A 22,464-nucleotide genomic window follows, 5' to 3' on the forward strand; every position below is an offset into this window, starting at 1 on the left:
CACAAGCCACTTGGGAAGTATCCTGTTAAAGTTACCAATAAATTCCATAATGAAAGCAATGGGAGAACCATCTCTAGAAATCAGAATGGCCACCATGCTGGGAACTACTGAAACTGGAAGATGGGTACATCAAATATCTATTTTTTTCTACTTTTGCATATATTTGAAAGTTTTCATTACAAACAATTTTTTTTAAATATTGGAACAGAACCAAAATTTGGCAATATTTCAAAAAAAGACTATCAACAAAATCAGCAAAAAATACTCAAAGCACTACTGATGTATTTCAGGGTTATAACTGCAAGAGGAGATAAAGGTACTTGTGATGCTCTAAAGGACTCTAAGAAGAAATTCACAGAATTAGAATTCTAAGGAAAGGCACAAGAAAGGCACAAGAAAGTAGAAACATATTAAAGGAACAATGAGAGGGGCAACCTGGGTAGCTCAGATGGTTAAGCGTCTGACTCTTGGTTTTGGCTCAGTCATCATCTCACAGATTTGTGAGTTCAAGCCCTACGTCGAGCTCCATGCTGACAGCACAGAACCCACCAGGGATTCTCTCTTTCCCTTCTCTCCACCTCTCCCCAGCTTGTGCTCTCTCTCTCTCTCGAAATAAATAAAACTTTTTTTTTAATGTTTATTTTTGAGAGAGACAGAGACAGAGCACGAGCAGGCGAGGGGCAGAGACAGACATAGACACAGAATCTGATGCAGGCTCCAGGCTCTGAGCAGTCAGCACAGAGCCCAATACGGGACTCAAACTCACGAGCCTTGCGATCATGACCTTAACCAACTGAGCTACCAAGGCGTCCCTAAATAAGACTTTTAGATAGATAGATAGATAGATAGATAGATAGATAGATAGATAGATAGATAAAAACTTTAAAAAAAAATAAAGGGATAATGACAAATTAGATATCAGATAGTTAGATAGTGTTCTGAGGAGAGAATGCTTTTGGCAGACTCAGAAGATGGTAAGTTCATATATATCAACCGCTACTGGAATTTCCTAAGACAAAGAAAAATACCATAGAAAAACAAGTGTCTCGATCTGGGGAGAAAAAAAAAAACAACAACAAGTAAAAGTAAAGAAGGTATTTAATTCCAGCAAATAGGACTAGCCCCATATATTTCGGAGAAGGAAAGCAGCCATCTTCAGTAGGAGAGTGAATGTTCCTTACAGGAATATGGAACAGTAAAGGGAAATTAAATACTAAGGTGTTATCCTATTACTACAAAAAAGGGCGTAACAGAAAGATATTCTATTCAAATCCTGGAATATTTCAGGGTTGACGACTATTAATCCTCAAAGGCCTCTAGTGACACAGATTTCAGAAGTCAATAGCTACTATTCAAAAATCTGGTGACAATGACTCTCCATGTGAAACAGATACAACAGTAGGAACAGACCTTCCCAGGGAGCAGGTCTCACCAGCCTCACAGGAATGGGCAGTGGCAGCAGCTACCACAGCACGGAAGTGAAAAGGCTGGCTCATAAGGCATACAAAGACTCTATCTATCACTGGGATGCCAGAAGCAAAAAACTCAAAGGGGAAATGGAAATTAAAGAGTTTTGAATATAATGAATGGAAAAGAAAAGAATATCAAGTAAAATATGACTAGAGTCCTCATCACTGCCAACTTAAATTCTGCCAAAAGGGAGCAATGTCTCAAATGTAACTCAGAAGAAAGGAGACGATTTACATGGCGGGTCTTTTCTCCAGATAGGACGCTGACTTCTTCACGGGAGATACCTCCCATTTAGGTTTAAATGCAAAGCTGACTCTGGACATGACTACCTGGTATTTCGGAGGTTGTGGGTACTCTGCTAAGAGCCATTTCAGTGGAGTGGTGGGAATCAAAGCCCAAATAAAGAGAATTCAGAAGAGAGTAAGAGGTAGGATAATAAAGGTAAACTTTCCATACTGGTCCCAATAGTAATCCTTCTAGTAGGAAGTATTCTGGCACACAAGTAGGTAAGTCAGTAAATCTGGTGATGGAAAGTGAAGTACTTTTATCCGATTACATCTATTTTTTTTTTAATTTTTTAAAATGTTTTTATTTATTTTTGAGACAGAGAGAGACAGAGCATGAACGGGGGAGGGGCAGAGAGAGAGGAAGACACAGAATCGGAAGCAGGCTCCAGGCTCTGAGCTGTCAGCACAGAGCCCGACGCGGGGCTCAAACTCACAGACCGTGAGATCATGACCTGAGCTGAAGTCGGACGCTCAACCGACTGAGCCATCCAGGCGCCCCACATCTATTTTTTTCAGTGAAATATGAAGCAAGGTCATCAGCTGAAGAGTAAGGCTATAGGAAGTGTGGGAAGAGAGGAAAAGTATGGAATAGCTATCTCACAGAGTAAAGAGAATGAATGTCCTCTGCAAGTTTAGTAAGACTGTCAACATTGTATCCACTGATTTTACTTTCATTAATTAAAAAAAATTTTTTACCATTTATTTTTGAGACAGAGAGAGAGCATGAACAGGGGAGGGTCAGAGAAAGAGGGAGACACAGAATCTGAAACAGGCTCCAGGCTCTGAGCTGTCAGCACAGAGCCTGACAGGGGGCTCGAACCCATGGACCGCAAGATCATGACCTGAGCCGAAGTCGGACGCTTAACTGACTGAGCCACCCAGGCACCCCCACTGATTTTATATTTACATATAATAACAAAGAACAATCAGTGGCTATGAAATGTTCTCCTCCAAGGGCTGAACATTTTGGGTACAAGCAGAGAAGTGGCAGATTGAATATTTAATCAGGGTTAGGAGTAGGAGAGAGGATAAAGAAAATTAAAGGTGTACGTGAGAGTTTAAACTTTGCTAAAAACCTAAGAAAACAGTCTTCTCTGTCACCTACGATCTATACACTTGTTTATAACACTATTATGAATTCAAAAAGAACATATGTCCCAAGTTTTTTAATTTTTTTTAATGTTTATTTTTGATAGAGAGCACGTGAGAGAGGGGGAGGGGCAGAGAGACAGAGGGAGACACAGAATCTGAGGCAGGCTCCAGGCTTTGAGCTGTCAGCACAGAACCCGCAGCAGGACTTGAACTCATAAACCCGAGATAATGACTGGAGCCAATGTCAGACACTTAACTGACTGAGCCACCTAGGTGCCCCCCTCCCAGTTTTTTTAATTTTAAGAAAACCACACAGAAGCAAACAGACTATTTCAGTAAGTTACGATGTGCTCAGGAAAATCTTGAATTATGATCAGATATGCTAGATTTTCACAAAAGACTGACACTAACACTTCACCGTGCAAAATATATACACATAATAGCAGAAAGATAACCTTACCTTAGTGTTTCCCAGGAAGTCTCTATATTCTCTTAATATTTTTTGGTTTCTAAATAGCCCTTTAAAAGAAAAGAATCACAAAATACATTTAGCTCATACATATTCTTATCAGTCATATTTTAGGTTAACACAATTATTCTCTTTAAGACTATGTTAAGGGGCGCCTGGGTGGCGCAGTCGGTTAAGCGTCCGACTTCAGCCAGGTCACGATCTCACGGTCCGTGAGTTCGAGCCCCGCGTCGGGCTCTGGGCTGATAGCTCAGAGCCTGGAGCCTGTTTCCGATTCTGTGCCTCCCTCTCTCTCTGCCCCTCCCCCATTCATGCTCTGTCTCTCTCTGTCCCAAAAATAAATAAACGTTGAAAAAAAAAAAAAAAGACTATGTTAAATATATTCCACAGGCTAGCGGCCAAATACAAAATGGGCAGAGGACTCTTCTTTCTCCAAAGATATACAAATGGCCAACAAGCACATTAAATGGCCAACATATCACACTAATTATCAGAAAAATGCAAATTAAGACCACAATGTGGTATCACCTCACAGCCATCAGAATGGCCATTATCCAAAAGCAAAATGAAACAAAGCCCAGAAAACAAGTGTTGGCGAGGATATGGAGAAACTGAAAACCTTGTGCATGCTGGTGGGACTGTAATATGGTGGAACCACCATGGAAAACAATATGGAGGGTTCCTCAAAAATATTAAAAACTACCATATGATCTAGCAATCCCACTTCTGGGTATACACCCAAAAAATAAATAAAAAAGCAGGTCTCAAAGAGATATTTACATACCCATATTCAGAGCATCACTATTCAGAATAGCCAAGAAGTGAAAGCAACCAAAATGTCAATGGACAGATGAATGGATAAACAAAAGGTGGCATATACATACAATGAAATATTATTCACACTTAAAAAGGAAGGACATCCTGTCACATGGACGGACACTGAGGACAGTATGCTAAGTGAAATAACTCCATCAAAAATACAAATATTGTATGATTCTATTTACCTGAGATATCTACAGTAGTCAAATTCATAGAACCACAAAGTAGAATAGTGGTTACCAAGGGCTACAGGTACGAAGAAAGGGCCATTGCTTAACAGGTATAGTTCCAGTTTTACATGATGAAAAAGTTCGGGAAATAATTTCTAGAGATTTGTTTCAGAACAATGCAAAGATAGTTAACACTCTGTTAAAATGATAAATTTTGTTGTGTTTTTTGTGGGAAGAAAACTGGCTTTACAATGAGAAAAAGGCACTTTGATATTAAGATTCTGTTCTCAATATTACCTAAAAATATGAGTTACTTAAGCTTGATAGAAGAACCAATTCCTCATTTCTTAGCCCAACGTTTAAAAATACAATAAGAACAAACTTCTATTACTATCTTTTCTCAAATTGTGAACTTTAGGGGCACCTGGGTGGTGCAGTTGGTTAAGCGTCCGACTTCAGCCAGGTCACGATCTCGCGGTCCGTGAGTTTGAGCCCCGCGTCGGGCTCTGGGCTGATGGCTCAGAGCCTGGAGCCTGTTTCCGATTCTGTGTCTCCCTCTCTCTCTGCCCCTCCCCCGTTCATGCTCTGTCTCTCTCTGTCCCAAAAATAAATAAACGTTGAAAAAAAAATTTTTTTTTTAAAAATTGTGAACTTTATATATTTCCTTTAATGTATGTACAAGCTACTTGTGGTATCATTATTTTAATAGCAAAAGACTAGAAATGACCTATGGGGAAATAACTGAATAAACTATGGTATACCCCCCAAAATGGGAGTATTATAAAAGGAATGAAAAAAATGTCTCTATTTACTACTATAGAATGGTCCTTAGGACATAGTGTCAAACAAAAAAGCCAAGAACAGAAAGTATACCTTATTTAGCAAAAGGGGTCTGAGGGGGTAATACCAGTGTATATGCTAATTTCTATTTCTCTTTTAATAGTATTGTACTATTTGTGTTTTGGAACTTTTTTTTATTTAAGTTCATCTATTTATTTTGAGGGAGAGAGTGTATATGAGGGGCACAGAGAGAGAGAGAGAGAGAGAGAATGAGAATTCCAAGCAGGCTCCACGGGGCTCAATCTCATAAACCATGAGATCACGCATGGCCTGAACCAAAATCAAGAGTTGGAAACTTGGGGTGCCTGGATGGCTCAGTTGGTTGAGCATCTGACTTCAGCTCAGGTCACAATCTCATAGTTCGTGAGTTCGAGCCCTGTGTGGGCTCTGTGCTGACAGCTCAGGGCCTGGAGCCTGCTTCAGATTCTGTGTCTCCCTCTCTTTCTGCCCCTCCCCTGCTCACACTCTGTCTCTCTTTCAAAAATAAATACAGATTAAAAAAAAATTTAAAAAAAGAGTTGGACACTTAACTGACTGAGGCACTCAGGTGCCCCTATATGCTATTTCATAATATATTTTTTAATGGAATAAATAACCTCAAAACTAATTTTCTAAATGGTTACTGATACAAGAGGGAGAATAGGGTGGAGAGGATAGTAGTGGAAGCTAAATTTCTCTGAAGTATTTTTATCTGGTAGATGTGATTCTAGATAATCATGTAAATGTTTTACAAAATTATAAAATAAAAATAAATCAAAATTATTTCTAAAAATCATAAGCAGGGGCGCCTGGGTGGCTCAGTCGGTTAAGCGGCCGACTTTGGCTCAGGTCATGATCTCGCAGTCTGTGAGTTCGAGCCCCACGTTGGGCTCTGTGCTGACCAGAGCCTGGAGCCTGTTTCAGATTCTGTGTCTCTCTCTCTCTCTGACCCTCCCCCGTTCATGCTCTGTCTCTCTCTGTCTCAAAAATAAACGTTAAAAAAAAATTAAAAAAATAAAAAAGAATAAAAATCATAAGCAAAATGAAACAAATGAACCAAATTTTACATCTACTTTGTGGTTTATCCACACAGACAGAAATTACAAGTGAATTTAAAACACAGAAATATAACTATATATCCCTAGTGGGATATATACTAAAGACCAAAAAAAAAAAAAAAAAAAGTAAATCTTAAATCATCCTGATGGCAATAATATTGGTATTATTATTAGAAACTACACTATATTCTTTCTATATGTGTAAACAAAAAATGTAATAAATTATATCAATGGACTAAAAAATAAAATTTTCAGTGTAAGAAAAGAGATACAAAACACAACAAAGAAAAATAAACATTCAGTTTTTCAAAACAGCCTATATATCTTCTCTCTTAAGGAAAAAAAAAAAGCATTTCCTACCTGTCCATGGAAAGACCTTAAACATATGACAACCTACTACAAATGAATATCCCTGATGCCCAAAGGAGACTCTCTCAATTTTATTTCCTACTAGAAAGAAATGTAGTTCCTTCCAGAGATGCGTAATGCCCAGTCTGGGGCAGGAAATATAGAAGATAAACCTGAAACATCTTACTGTACCTAAAAGCAAGGAGGCTACAACACTAGGGTTATGACAAAAGGACTTTGGAACCAACTTGAGGTGCTTCCACTGGCCAAAAATGGGACAATTTGAGCACCACTACTTTGCCCTACTTGGTTTTTCCTTCCTTGCATATCTTCCTTCAGCTGGTTTCACTTCTCCTTGATCTCCTTCTATCTCACCGCTCCCCCTCTTTATACTGAACTCCCATACTCTCAAGAAGCTCTCTCTATCCCTTTTCTATCTATATTACTGACCGTATTTCCATTTAGAAATTTCACCAACTCATCAGGGTAAGGTAATATTGTCACCTTTAAGCTTTGGTCCTGTACAGAATTTAGAAATACAGTTGAAGAATTCAGATTCTCCTAAATAAAGCCTGTCAAAGAAAAGTAAGTGTATATTTTTCTCAGATACTAGCATCTCTATCTATATTTTAATCCTGCCACATTCTATCAGTTCCCCAAAGTAACAGAACAGATCTGTAACTGCAGTGCCAGCATCTAATTCCCCAATGCAATCTGCCCTACTGGAACAACATTCGATCATATCCAGTATTAGCATCTCTATTACTGAAAAGATACCCAATGGAAGTCTTTGAATAGTGATACCAAAATTCTGAGGTTCCCTGATCCCAGTATATATTTGTTTTACTGAAATATTTCACCCCTGTGGATTTAGGTGCAGCTCTCTTTAGCATATCTGTGAATACACAGTCAACCAATGTTTGCTTCTTCTAAGAGGCAAAAACTGCACAGATCCCAGGATTCACGGATTCTCCTTATTACTTTTCAAAATGCTGAACTATGATTTAAAGGACTTGGATTGTGCAAAACAATCTACACTTGCTCAACATACAGATATCTGAATATCATATATTCCAGGCCTATAAGAACCTCAAATATAGCCCTTATTCCTCCTGACTAGATTAGCTGGAAAGAGACAAAATGTTTTTTCAACTTTGTCAAGAAAAGAAATAATCAGCAGAAGGTCACTCATTTTCTTTGCCAAAATTAAAACTATACAAAAACATCCTAGATCTTCAACTAAAGGGCAACTGAGAGGATATTAAGACCTACTGACAGATTATTGAGGGCAGTGGTTAGTGAGCTTTTCTAAAGCAGTTTAACCATCACCATCATATGAACTAACTAAAACAAATACCTGTTTTTTAGAGACATATACTGAAATATTTATAGATGGAATAATATAATAGCTGGGACTGGTTTCAAAATAATTCAGCAGAGTGAATTACTAACCCTCAGTAGAGTGAGGGTTAGTAAAGGAAATACAGATAAAACAAGGTTGGCCACATGTTGATAACTGTAAAGCTGAGTGATGGGATTCTCGAGGAGTTGTTACACTTTCCTCTGTACTCCTATGTCTGAAATCTCCCACTAACTGGGGGGTGGATAAAACAAAATATGAAGAAGGAGCAAAAGAAAATATTCAGAACATACAAAATTAAGGGTTAAAAATACACCAAAAACTCATGAAAATCTATTTTATTTTATTTTTTTTTATTTTTTATTTAAAAAAAATTTTTTTTTCAACATTTATTTATTTTTGCGACAGAGAGAGACAGAGCATGAACGGGGGAGGGGCAGAGAGAGAGGGAGACACAGAATCGGAAACAGGCTCCAGGCTCTGAGCCATCAGCCCAGAGCCTGACGCGGGGCTCGAACTCACGGACCGCGAGATCGTGACCTGGCTGAAGTCGGACGCTTAACCGACTGCGCCACCCAGGCGCCCCATGAAAATCTATTTTAAAAGATACACAATCTAGAAGAGTAAAGGATATAAAAATTATCACAGAAAACTAAGAAAAACAAATATATTAAAAGATAACCAACCTCAGTGGTAATCAGAAAAACTCAAAATTAAAGGTACCATCTGTTGTCCATCAAATACATAAGAAAGTTAAAACAATGGTAACATCCAGCACTGTCAAGGATATGAGGAAATAGTCACCCTCATACACTGTAAGTATAAATTGACACAATATGCCTTTGGAGAATAATTATTCAGAACTAATCATTCTATCAAATCTTAAAATGCCCATGTCCTTCAACCCTAAAATTCTACTAACATTTTATACCATGTATTTTTAATAACAGTATATATTACATATTTTAAAATATGACATTCACTAATGGTTCTTTGTAATGGTAAAAAATTGGAGAACATAAAGCTTGTTATGTCCATATAGCGGAAGACTCTGTAGCTGTTAAAAAAGAATGGGAGTGAGGTAGAGCTCTATAGAAAGACATGGAAAGATGCTTACAGTCACACTGGTAAACATAAAGGACAAGACACCAAACAATATGCAGAGTGTCACCCAATTATGTTTAAGTGAAAAAATGTGTACAGAAATTTGAAAATTCATCAGAAATATTCTGGATAGATACACCAAATTGCCAACAACAGTTATCTATAGTCAGGAAAATGAGACAGTAACTGTAGTTACTGTAGAAAATGAAAGGAGGCTTTTTATTCTTTATATATATATAAATAGGGGCGCCTGGGTGCCGCAGTCGGTTAAGCGTCCGACTTCAGCCAGGTCACGATCTCGCGGTCCGTGAGTTCGAGCCCCGCGTCAGGCTCTGGGCTGATGGCTCAGAGCCTGGAGCCTGTTTCCGATTCTGTGTCTCCCTCTCTCTCTGCCCCTCCCCCGTTCATGCTCTGTCTCTCTCTGTCCCAAAAATAAATAAAACGTTGAAAAAAAAATTATATATATATATAAATATATATATAGGAGGTTTTATATATATATATATATATATATATACACACACACCTATATATAGAAAGAGATATATACATACACAAATATAATCTTCAAATCAGACTATAAATTATAATATTGACATATAGAAACAACCATGTAGCTTTGTTACCTCTCATCATCTTTAAAGAGCCATACAGGAGAAAAAAAAAAAAGGTACTGTCTTATAAAGTGGAAACTGGTATTTGCTAGAACCAACAGAGCCAAAGTCAAGAGACCTGCAACCGCTAGGAAGTACAGTTATTCATTAAAGGCCCCAGTTTCACCTACACGTTATGTTTTAATTAACTCCACTTTAAATTGAATATACTTACTCTCTCTGTATTCTATTTCTGCTTCCTTACGCAGTTTTTTCTCTCTGGCAAGAGCTTCAGGGCTTCCCCAAACTTCCAAAGATCTGCACATACACACATGGGCCATTGACAATGAACACTTTTAATGACTTTATTGTAATCATATTTAAATCTAGACGAATTATAACTATATGAGAATCTTACAACAAAGCATAAGGTCCTTTAGAAAAAATACAAAACACTGAAGAAGCTTTTCTAAATTAAATCTAAACAGTAACAGTAACTTCAACAGCAAATTTTCTTATAAATTTTGATATACTTTTAGTTGACTAGTCACAGATAGACAAGTTTGCAAATATGAAAATACTCTGCTTTTTAAATATATCCTTTAAAAACTTCTGGGTCTATATAAGATGGGTTTTTATTAATCCCAAATTTGGCTTGTACATTTATTCTAAAAGAACTATACTCTTACTTTGCCTCCACATCCGATCTCAAGTATACGGTAAAGGACTCGGTATCTTCATGAGGACTTCGTCGTCTGATTTTTCGAAGTTGTTCCAGATCACTGGAGAAAGAAACATGCTGAATTTATTCAGACAAGGTTCATATAGTTGAGGTACTCAGAAGGATTATTAGGGGCAGATAAAAGCCACTATCTTGATCCTGATCTTTAAAGGCTACACAGATCAGTTAAAGGCTTTATAAAGATCAGTTTAGAGAAGGCATTTTTGCATACAAAAATTGCTCTAGAGACAGTGAAAAAAAAATTATTCTTGATGCTCACTATAGATAACATGACATAATATGTAGAGATTCAACTAATTCATCAGTGTTTGTTTTTTATCTGTTATGGACACTCCACTGCAATGTCTGATGTATGAGGAAAAAAGTGAAAAGTAGAAAAAACATGGATTAGGATATCATCCTCTATTTAAGAATTTAAATTTAAGACTTATAGTCATACTTTTTATATCCAGATTAATACTAATTGATGATACTAAGTGGTAACACTATTTATAGGTATCAAGTCATAAAGTGTATATGTCAATTCTGTGCTATTTATTTTCCATTCTCTTAAATTCTGAAGGGTTTATGTATTCATTAAGTCACGGCTAAATAGTCATTCTAAATTTGATTATTGGTCTTTCTAAGGAAATTCTACAAGAGCAATGGAAAGACCTATAAGTAAAAATCTGGTTACTATGGAATATATTAAATCCCAAGAAATTATTTTGGAGTTTAACATAAGTCAACAACCCGGGCACCTGGCTGGCTCAGTCAGTGGAGTGTGCGACTCTTGACCTTGGGGTTGTGGGTTCGAGCCCCAACTTGAGTGTGGAGATTATTTAACATAAAATCTTTAAAAATAAATAAATAAATACATAAATAAAACAAGTCAACATAACCAACCATCACATATTAGTAAAAAAATGTTTACCTATTAAAGATATGTATCCTAGTTCCCTGATGCTGACTAAGTGAGCCAGGTTGCCACTGACCTCTTTACTATGTTTCTTGGCCTACAATGCGGAGACGGCAACACCTAATCCACTTAATTCACAAAATTTTTGTGAGAACTAAATGAAGTACTCAGTGTGAAACAGAACATTCTTTTACATCACTGTTACAACTGTTTTTTACAATGTTACAATGTTGTTTTTAATAGTTAAGTAAGTTACAAAACTGATGACAGGAATTCTTATTTCTTGATACTGTAATACAGAGGATGTGACCAGGAGGGAGAGGGGAAAAAAGGCTAAATCTGATGTCTAAATTGCCAAGAAATCTTCAACGTAATATGGCTTCCTTAGGTAAACACACAAAAGGGGGGGGGGGGGGGCTTCTAAATTTGTGACAAATATCTGAATAAATATCTAAGATTACAACAAAATTAGTAACAAAAAGATAGCAGAAAAATAATTTATGCTCAACAGAAACCATAGCTGGAGTGTGAACATAAATGTAACTAAATTACTCAACTCTGGTAGCCAAATAAACCCAAAACTTTAAAAAGTTAAACAAATACACAAATATCTTATTAATAATAAGCTACATATTAACACAATAATAAAACTCCTAAGGTTCTTGTGGGATACAGAGGTTTTGAAGAAACTTTTTTTTTTTAAAGTTTATTTATTTTGAGAGAGAAAGTACGAGTGGGAGAGAGAATGCCAAGCAGGCTCCATGCTGTCAGTGCAGGAGCCCTACATGGGGCTCAATCCCGTGAACTGTGAGATCATAACATGAGCCAAGATCAAGAGCCAGATACCCCACCAACTGAGCCATCCAGACACCCCAAGAACCTACCTTTTTGAACTTTTTTAAGATATCACAAAAGACTGGAGTTGCTCATGTTGAAGCAGAATTCAGTTTAGTAGCTACCAATCTTAACATTTTTTAACTGAACAAAATAGATCTTCAATTTAGGAAGCTGTCTTGGGAAAATTTCCACATGGATGGTAGCCAGTAACATATTCTAAGAAATAAATGGCTATTTAGATTAGATACAACTATCACATTAAAAAAGAAAAAGAAAAACCTACTATACCTGGATTTCAGACAGAACTCATTTATTGCTCTGACTCCAGTGATGAAATTATTCTGAGTGTACTTTGGTCCATATTCCCTCTTCTTAAGGACTGCTTTGACTAAAACCAAAAATAATAATTAAAAAAAATATATAATAAATATGCAAATTGGAAACAATATTAGAAGATAAACATTTGTTGACGTTTAAGTGGGTTCACTAATGAATTTCATAGAAAATTGATGTTTTTCCTGATGCACTGAATGGCATCAGAAAAGGAAATTCTCCAAGTGCAGAATAGGACAGAATCCCATTTGTTGCCTAAATGTAGATTTTATCTCCATAGCTCAGCTATAACTGATGCCAAAATGCTAATCCTTTGTCTAATGGACATCTTGTATAGGTATTACTGGTCTGTTTAAATTGTACTAATACAATTTAAATTGTCTAGGGTCTAAATGAAAATGAAGTTTCAATAAAAAAATTCCGTACTGGTTCAATGTTTTTCAAACATTTTTTATAAAAAGGAAAATAGAAAGTAATCAAAGAGTACTACATACAATGAATAAGTACTCTTTGTGAAAACTTTTGTTTTCATTCATATTTCTTACGTGAGGTGTAGTCAAAAAAGGCCTGAAAGCCACTGGACTATTTCACATAATGTAAGAAAGCTAAAGTAAACGTAAGGAATATTTCTATCAGTTAAAAATTATAGGAAGTTTAACATAATTATAGAAGGTTTATTATGGGTAATAGGTAAAATACTGTCTTCTACTAAATTATTTCCCCATTACCAAGCATCAAATTGTTCATTAAAAAACCAGAGATCAATAACAAAATACCAATTTGGCATCAATTATAGCCTGTGAATTAAAAATTACACTCAACATAGGTCTATGTTTATAAATCATTGCAAAATGAGACTTCTGGTCACATAACGTAGGTAAATAACATGAGCAAATATCTGAAGAGCAGGACAAAACAACACAAGTCACGTGTTCCGTTTCAAACTGTCACCCAGTTACTTCATATTCTATTCTCAGATCTATTAATGAGTTTTCCATTGTACTTTGAAGTGGAAAGAGTATATTAAGACTAAAATTACCTGTCACTACAGTAGCTAGAAAGGACTCTTAAAATAACACATTAACTATTAAAATCAAACGCACAAATAATATTTAATAACACTTCCAACAAAGTGCAGTATAAAAAAATCAAAACTTTATTTGAAAAAAATACATATAAGGTAGTTCAGGTTTCTTTTTGCATGAGTTTCATGTCTCTAAACTGCCTTACTCGAATAATCCTAAAATTCTAAATCCAGATAAGCTACTCTGGAGCAAAGAGAAGAATTACTTCTTTCTTTTAAAAGATCAGTGGTTTTTTAAAGTTACTTTTCAAAGATTTCTTTAAAGTATACAGAAATCCCTCTTGGCCTGCCCTGGCCCAGACTGTGGATGCTGCTGCTGCAATCATATTAATTATTTCTAACTGTAACTGTATACTATGGACCATCTTCCAGGTTACCCTAGAAAAGAAATTGCATTTTGCAAAATCTCATAGGGGTGAAAAATACGGCTCAAGGAAAATGCCCAAGGCTATAAAGCTCGTACATGCTGGAGCCACAAACCGAGTCCACTTTTGCCTGATGCCAAAGCCGTGGTGCTTCTAATCACAGTTACTGCCCTGTAAAACACGCTGCTTTGGAAGTGAGAGCCACAGCTCATACAAAGAGCAGAGCTGCAAACAAGAATTCCCTCGTCACTCAGTTATTCCCAGAAAACAAAGTCAAAAAAGAATGTCCAAACTCTATCTGGATTTGAACATGGTGTAACTGAAAGGTTTTGGGTCTCCTGCTTTTTAATCACATTACTTTTCTAAAAATGATAAAGCAATTGATCACTTTTATTTGCCATTACTCCTTTCTTTGGGCTTTTGAAAAAACAATTACCACAAAATTTGTGACCAAAACGCAAAGTGAATTTCGGTAGAAAATTAGTTTATAAAGAGGAGAATAAATCCTTATGGTCAGTATGTTTAAAGAAAAAAAGGGACTGTACACTCAGAATAATGTAATTATAAAGAGCTCTATATAAACTAATTTCGTATATTTAATTCAAAACACCATTACAATAAAAAAAAAGAATAAAATATATTTACCTCTTACTTGGAGAGGTTCTTGCTTAATGAGTGGAGCTTTGAGTTCAGCACCTATATTTTCTGCTAGAAAGTTAATTTTAAAAAGTTACATTAAGTAGTTGCTTTCAAACAAAATTAAAAACTTAATGTTAGCTAACAATCTGGCAATGTATAAAAAATATAATATATGATAGGCCAATATCCTAGGAATACAAGAATAGTTGAACATTAGAAAAACTATTAATTCCCCTCATTAACTGACTGAAGAAAAAAAGCTACAGAATCATTTCAAGAGCTAAAGAAAAAGCATTTACTAAAATTCAACACCAACGCAAGTTTCAAACCTTTTTTAAAAATTAGGACAAAAAGGAATTTCCTTAGAAAACAAAACAAACCTATAACAATGACAAAAAATTAGGTGCATCTCTTTATAAGGTACAAAACAAGGACACACACTATAAATTCTTCCACTCAAAATTATTCTAGAGATATTAATGAGGAAAGGATGACTATTGAGTGGTACTGGGAAGAATGTACAACACCCCCCAAAATTCACTAAAAATTAAAAATTAAATATACTTCATCCCATAAACAGCCAATTCCAGGTCAATTAAGAACTTAAGTGTGAAGGCATTTACATGCCTAACAGACAACAACAGAGAATATTTTTATGGTAGAGACAGATTTCTTAAACAAGAAAAAATGGACATATTCTACTAAACTAAAATTCAAAACCTCTGTCCATCAAAAGATCCCATTTAAAACAAAACAAAACAAAACAAAACAAAACAAAACAAAACAAAACAAAACAAAACAAAAGATGGGTGCCTGGTTGGCTCAGTCAGGAAAGCATTTGACTCTTGATCTTGGGGTTGTGAGTTTGAGTCCCATGTTGGGTTTGGAGATTACTTAAAAATAAAACCCAGAAAGAAAAGAAAAGAAAAGAAAAGAGAAGAGAAGAGAAGAGAAGAGAAGAGAAGAGAAGAGAAAGAAAAGAAAAGAAAAAAGAAAAGAAAAGAAAAGAAAAGAAAAAAGAAAAGGAAAGAAAAGAAAGCCTCAAACTGGGAGAAGATATTTCTAACAAATAGCATCAACAAAGGATAAGTACCAATATTTAGGAATTTCTCCAAATTAACAAGAAAAAGACAGATCATTAGAAAAACAGAGAAGACAAGAACAAGAAGGAAAGGAAATACAAGTGACCAATAAACATACCAAAGAGATGGCTGCCTCATTATGGACAGAACCCAAAAGAAACCACAAGAATCCATTTTACAACAATCAGATCAGGAAAAATGAAAAAACGTATCAACATCTAGTGTTGGCAAGGGCTATGGAGCAATGGGAACTCATACACTGCTGGTGGAAATATAAATGGCACAATTACCTGGCTAAACAGGTTGGCATTACCTGATACAGCTGAACATAAGCATAACTTATGACCTAGCAAATTCTTCTAGGCCAATAGATTTGTCCTAATAGAAACTTGCACAAGGGTACAAGGAAAAAGGTATATGAATGTTCAGAGCAGCACTGTGTTCTGTTGCTTCAAATTGGAAAGAACCCAAATGCCCATAAGAATTGGAATAGCTAAACATACCATGTTCTATTCATACCACATTTCATACAGTAGTGAACAATAATAAACATAATAGTGGCTATCTTTCTTTGAGCCTTTACTATGTGCCAAGCACTATTTTAAGTACTTTACATGTATCATTTAATTCACACAACCATCAGAAGTATGTGCTCTAATTATCTCCATGAAAATTAATGAAATAGATACATATAATTTATAAGCTAGACACATATACTGTTAAGATAAATCTTAGCAAAATCTAATGAAAACAGTAAATCACAAGCATACACACAATAAGTTATCACACAGTAAAGTGTAAAAACAGCTACACAATTAAAGATATATACATATAAATGTCTAATTCTATTCCTTTTTTTTAAACTGACAGAATTTAATTTTTTTAAGTTTATTTATTTTTGAGAGAGAGAGAGCATGAGCAGGGGAGGGGCAGAGAGAGAGAGAAAAAAATCTCACCCTTAAAAAAATGCCCCTTATAAATTTATATCCTCACTCAATAATAAAATATTTACTAATGACAGAGCTAACATTTACTAAGCATTTAATATGTGCCACATACTGTACTATGTGTTTTATGTGCATTATTTCATTTGATCTTAACAAAACTGCTGAGGTAAGTACTATTATTATCTTCATCGTAAAGATGAGGAAACTGAAGCACAGAGAAGTTTGCAACTTCCCCCAAAACCACACAGCTGGTATTTTAAACATGAAGGCACAGTCAGGAATTGAAACACACATCATTTTGATTAGTCTATGCTCTTAACCAACTTCCTATATTATCTCTACGTGTAAAACATTATTCGATGTATGAGTAGGTATTTGTGTATTTTTCATGGCAGGGAGGAAAAGGACAGATGTAAAAACTGGATTAGCAACATGGAGCTTACTGGTAGCCTGTTGACAATAGCAGTTTCAGCAGGAAGAATGGGGACAGAAGCAACAGCTTGAAGTGAGAATGGGAAATGAAACAGTAAAAGCAGTATCTGGACTTTCAGCAGGAGCTAGAAAGGAGAATGGAATCAAGGAAAGACTGACTCTTTTATATAGGGATGAGAAAGATGAGGAAGAAACTGTTGGTTTAATACATCAAGAGGATAGTCTCAAGAGCAAAGAACTTGAGCAGCTGATAGCAGAGGCTATCTAAACGTCTCTCTAAACACGTCTCTCTAAACATATTTAAAAAATAGAAACTGTTTCCACATATTTATAGAATGTCAGTTACTGAAATGATATCCAGCACCATGAAATCTGGCTCACTACCTGAGTAGTGGTACATCTGGACTTCTGCCCCCTTACTGTCTGTTTTCATTTTACCATCCTTTTGCTTTGCTCTTACTTTTGTTTTGCCTTTCTTGCCATCTGTTAGACTGATAGAGTTTTCTGTATTTTCTTCCCGCCCCATCCCTTAAGATGGTTTGAAATTTGTAAGATTACATTTCTGTTTAAATGATTCCACTTAAAAATTTAACATACATACTTTTCTGTGAATCTTTCTAATCATCTGCAAAGTTATTCAGCATCTCAACTTTCCTCTAAACAGGAAAGAAACCTTTAATTACTGAAAACTTCTTTGATCTTATTATGCATTTTTTTAAGTGTATCGATTTATTTTGAGTGAGTGAGAGAGAGAGAGAGAGAGAGAGAGAGAGAGAGAGTGCAGGGGAGGGTCAGAGAGGGAGAGAATCCCGAGGAGGCTCCACACTGTCAGCGCAGAGCCAGACACAGGACTCAAATTCAGGAAATCCTGCGGTCATAACCTTAGCCGGAAATCAAGAGCCTGGGTTCAACAGACTAAGCCACCACAATCTTACTACTCTTGACTACGACTTTAGCATTTAAGGGGAATCCCCTTCTGGGGATATTCTCTCTCTCAAAATTAAAAAACTTAGAAAATAATAAAACAAAATAAAAAAATTAAATTAAATTTTAGCATTTAGTATTTCAAAAGGTTATTGTTTGTATTATCAATACTTAATTTTCCCAACATGTTTTATCCATTTCTTGCTCTTCACAGTCTCGCCTATATCCCAATGCTTTTTTCCCTCTGAGTCTACTCTTATACAAATATCTTATACAAATATATAATTTAATTAAGTTTCCTTCTTTAATGTGGGTGGGTTAATGGTAAATGACATTCATCTTTCTATACGTGAAGTATTTTTATTTTGCTTGCACTCTAGACTGTTTACTTAGACCAGTGTGAAATTCTAGAGTAATATTCATTCACCTTTCCTTTTCCCCTTGCACAGCTATTACTACGAATCACTCACCCCTGTGTCTTCTGCATACTGTGAAAGATAAAAAGTCCACCTCAAAACAGCAACAACCGGGCTGATACAGTATTTTCACTTTTCTCTTTGGACGCTTTTAAGTTGGGCTATTTCTTGTTTTTGTTTTTGTTTTTAAACCTGTGGAATTCTTTTTACTTATCCTGCTTAGTATTCAAAGGGTACTTTTGATCTGAAGACTCTTGTTTCATCAAAATCTGAAAGATTCTTATCATCTCTTTGCATATTTCACCATTTCTGTCTTTGCTCTGAAATGGCCTATTAAATGTAGGCTACAGCTTCATGCCTCTTAAATGCCTTCTCACTTTTCTTGAAAATCCTTTTGCTTTCCTATGTGCACTGAGGGTGAATTTCAATTTACTAATCCTCTACTTGATGAGGACTATTTAATCTATTAAATTTTTATTTTAGTAACTAACTTTCATTTCTAAGATTTCTAGTTGGCTCTTTTCCAGATTTATTTGTTCTGGTTTTATTCTGACAGTTTGTATTTCAAAATATGTGAATACTTCATTTATTCTTTTGAAGATATTAAACTTCTTTTAAAGCAATTCAGGCCGTTATTTTAATATCGTCTAGAGTTAATACACATTTGATTTTGTTGGCTTTCTTACAATTAGGATTTTTCATGTATTTTTATTCTTCATTGATGTAAGAGACATAACGTTTCCTAAGTTTAAGGTGTACAATGTGATCTGAAATTTATATATTGCAATATGATCATTCATGTACTTTTAAATTTCAGAATTTACAATCTTATTGTAAGTAGGATATATCCCTTCACTCTCATGTTCTAGTGCTCAAACTCAATCTGATCCATCTGTCCTGAACCAGATCTCCTACTGCCAGTTTGAAATTCCTGCCACTCAATCCAGTCTCTAAGTCAGCAAACAGTAGGTTCTAGTTTCTGTTCTTCTTGCCTCCCTACCCTACAGCCTCCTACAAGGTATAGCCTCACATAACAAATGGAAGAGCCTAGTTCCGCCTACTTTGGAGAGTGGGTGGGTGAGTTCAAACAGTGAGTCTGACTCCAACACCAGGCTATGCATGTAGCACCTACAGATCCCTTACCACGACCAAACCGAACTCCTGGTTGCCAGTGCTTGCTCACACACCCAGAGTAAGTCCACTCCTTGGACATAGCGTATCTTTTTTGAGGGCCGTTGTTTCTTCAGTTTTCTTTTTCCATGTTTTATCTATCGCTCCAAGGAGAAGTAAAACAGATACTTCAAAGCATCTATTCACAATGCCATCTTGGTCAGAATTTCTGCCTAGCTACTAATTTACGTTGTTCAAGGCTTTTCAGGACAGATTAAATGCCAACAGACTAGGTACTCACAAAGGCAGAACCCTCTCTGAAATAAAGGCAAACATCTTACACATAATTTTTAGTATATTCTTAGGGGTTTTTTTGTTTTTGTTTTTAGTGAAAGCCACTGGGCAAATGACTTAACATGGTATATTATGGTTTGATAACTAAACATGTACAGAAAATCCAAAAGGCTTTAGTTTTAACTATTCATCAAATCCTAAGTAGGTTATTAAACATATTGGTAAATTAAAGGTAGGCTTAAAAACCCTCTTATTTAGGGGCGCCTGGCTGGCTCAGTCTGTAGAGCATGTAACACTTGATCTTGGGGCTGTGAATTCAAGCCCCACATTGGGTGTAAAGATTACTTAAACATAAAAAAAAAAAACCACTCCTGTATAATTAATAACTATAGGTTGTAACATTTGACACTGGACAGTTAAATAACATGATTTTATTTTTGTCTAAACTATACAGCAAGCAAATTCTGAAGCATCTTTACCCATAAAATCTATTTATCAATTTCTTAAAATTTTGTTTTGGGGAACAGAGAGTAGGGCAGACAAAAGTGAAAGAAAAGCTTTCAACATTCACCTAGCATCTGAACAACTAAAATCTTTTACTGTCAAAAGTTTCAGAGACAACCCTCTTTTCCACAATGATCAAAGGTGTTCAACCAAATCACTAAGATGAATTGCTCTAAGGCTGATATTTCTGGATATTTTTCTCCCTACAAACTGTCTATAGTTACTAATCATAGTGCTAAGAATCATAAACAATAAATGCTAGTAAATGGCTCAAAGACATGTATGAATACTTACTTTGCACACCAACACCTTAATAAGCTTGTACTGTATCACTGGAGTAGAATCTTTACGATTTCAATAAATAACTAGACATTCTATCCATGAATATCTCTAGACACTTGTTTAAAGCTCAACCCCTGGCTGTTTGCCACACATCTGCTGCCATTAGCAAAATTAAAACTAATTTTACTAAAATTTAAAACATCTGAATGCTCCTTAAAAACTTAAGGATTCCTTAGCAAGTCTCTGCCTCTTAATGAGCTGTTCCTGACTTTACCACGTGATTTGAATTATTCAAAAGTCAATCTTAAATCCTTAAATATACAAATTATCTTTCAATCAAGCAATTACTTGCTGTCTATCTGATGGCTAACAACGTCTAATTTGGCCTAAGCAAATTCTGAAAAATTGAGCCCAAAATAAAACTATCAATAAACAAATGTATTTCTAATATAAGAAAATAAACTTGTATTTTTATTTATCAGCAGACGAAAAAGGAAACCTTGTCATGGATTTCAGTTTCAAACCTTTTGTAGAGCAGAAACATTAAATATCTTTGCCTGAGTCTATGTTCACCTCAGAAGAGTATTATAACATATTTTACCTTTATATTATTTCATCACTTATTTCTTCTCCCATTTCTTTTCTTTTTTTAATGCTTATTTATTTTGAAAGAGAGAAAGAACGCACGTGCACACACGCAAGCAGGAGAGGGGCAGAGATAGGGAGGGAGAGAGTGAGAATCCCAAGCAGGCTCTGTGCTGAGTGTGGAGCCCTACATGGGGTTCGATCTCACAACCGCCAAGATCAGGACCTGAGCCAACATCAAGAGTAGGCCACTTAACCGAGTGAGCCATGCAGGCATCATTCTTCTTCCATTTCTACGTTCCAATAAATATTCTGGAACTCAGGGACTCATCATAATCTCCATCCCTTCATCTTCTAATAGCAAACTCTCAATATTTCTCCCTGCAGTTCTCCATCATCACAAGAAAAAGAAGAAATTGGCTAAAACTGCCTAGTAAGCCCAAAAGGAGGATGGGGCTTAGGGACAAGCATGAAAAACAGGCACTGCAAACATAAGTACAGGTTTCTCAAGGAATCTATAAAATATTCCCATGTGAAAGACACCCAACTAAAGAAAAGATAGTTAAACTCCCTTCCTGTACTGTCTCAAACATACTCATGACTTCAATAACCTCTTAGGTATTAACTACTATTAACTACTATTTACTACTCCTAAGTCTCTCCCCAAGTAGGAACTTAGCATTCATTCATTTACAAATATTTACTAAACAACTACTATGTGCAAACCACTGCTCTAGGCACTGAGTCCTGCTATCATGGGACCTGGAAACAAGTGGGAGAAATAAATATTGGAAATATCAATCAGCATTAAGTGCTGCCCACACAGAGTTAAAATTAGGCTGATATGGCTACTTTAGATGAAGTGATTAAAGAATGACTTTGTGCAGAGTTGACATTTCAACTAAGATGTAAATGACCAGAAGGGACCAGCCATGTGTAGAAGGGCACCTTGAAAAGAGAAAGCAAGTAGAGCAAAGGCCCTAATCAAGAACAAGGTTTGTATTTTCTAAGAGCCAAAAGGAGACTGGTTGGGCTGAAATATAATAAGCAAAAAAGAGAATGGAAGCACAGAGCCCAGGAAGACTGCTGCAGTAATCCAGTCAAGAGATGATGATGTCTCACAACAGAAAAGTAGTATACCCGGGGTGCGTAAGCAGCTCAGTTGGGTAAGTGTACAACTCTTGATTTCAGCTCAGGTCATGATCTCACGGTTGGGTGAGGTTAAGCCCTGAGTTGGGCTCCATGCTGACAGTGCAGAGACTGCTTGGGATTCTCTCTCTCCCTCTCTCTGCCCCTCGCCCACTTGTGCAAGCTCGCGTGCTCTCTCTCAAAGTAAATAAACATATATATTTTTTTAAAAAAGGCTAGCATAGGGGCGCCTGGGTGGTGCAGTCGGTTAAG

The 22,464-nt window shown here is 36.0% G+C and overlaps 1 protein-coding gene across 1 annotated transcript in view; it reads right to left on the bottom strand.

Moving 5' to 3' along the window:
- Nucleotides 1-22,464, bottom strand: part of SLC30A9 (solute carrier family 30 member 9) — an 86,869-nt gene that overhangs the window by 38,090 nt on the left and 26,315 nt on the right. The window contains exons 3-7 of the mRNA XM_040484881.1: nt 14,494-14,556; nt 12,355-12,454; nt 10,279-10,371; nt 9,825-9,907; nt 3,310-3,368 (exon numbers count right to left, since the gene is read on the bottom strand). Coding sequence (XP_040340815.1) covers nt 3,310-3,368; nt 9,825-9,907; nt 10,279-10,371; nt 12,355-12,454; nt 14,494-14,556 — 398 coding nt within the window. The remainder of the gene's footprint in view (nt 1-3,309; nt 3,369-9,824; nt 9,908-10,278; nt 10,372-12,354; nt 12,455-14,493; nt 14,557-22,464) is intronic.

This window comes from Herpailurus yagouaroundi, unplaced genomic scaffold (genome assembly GCF_014898765.1).
Source record: "Herpailurus yagouaroundi ecotype Mexico unplaced genomic scaffold, PumYag 28, whole genome shotgun sequence".
Classification (NCBI taxonomy): Eukaryota; Metazoa; Chordata; class Mammalia; order Carnivora; family Felidae; genus Herpailurus; species Herpailurus yagouaroundi.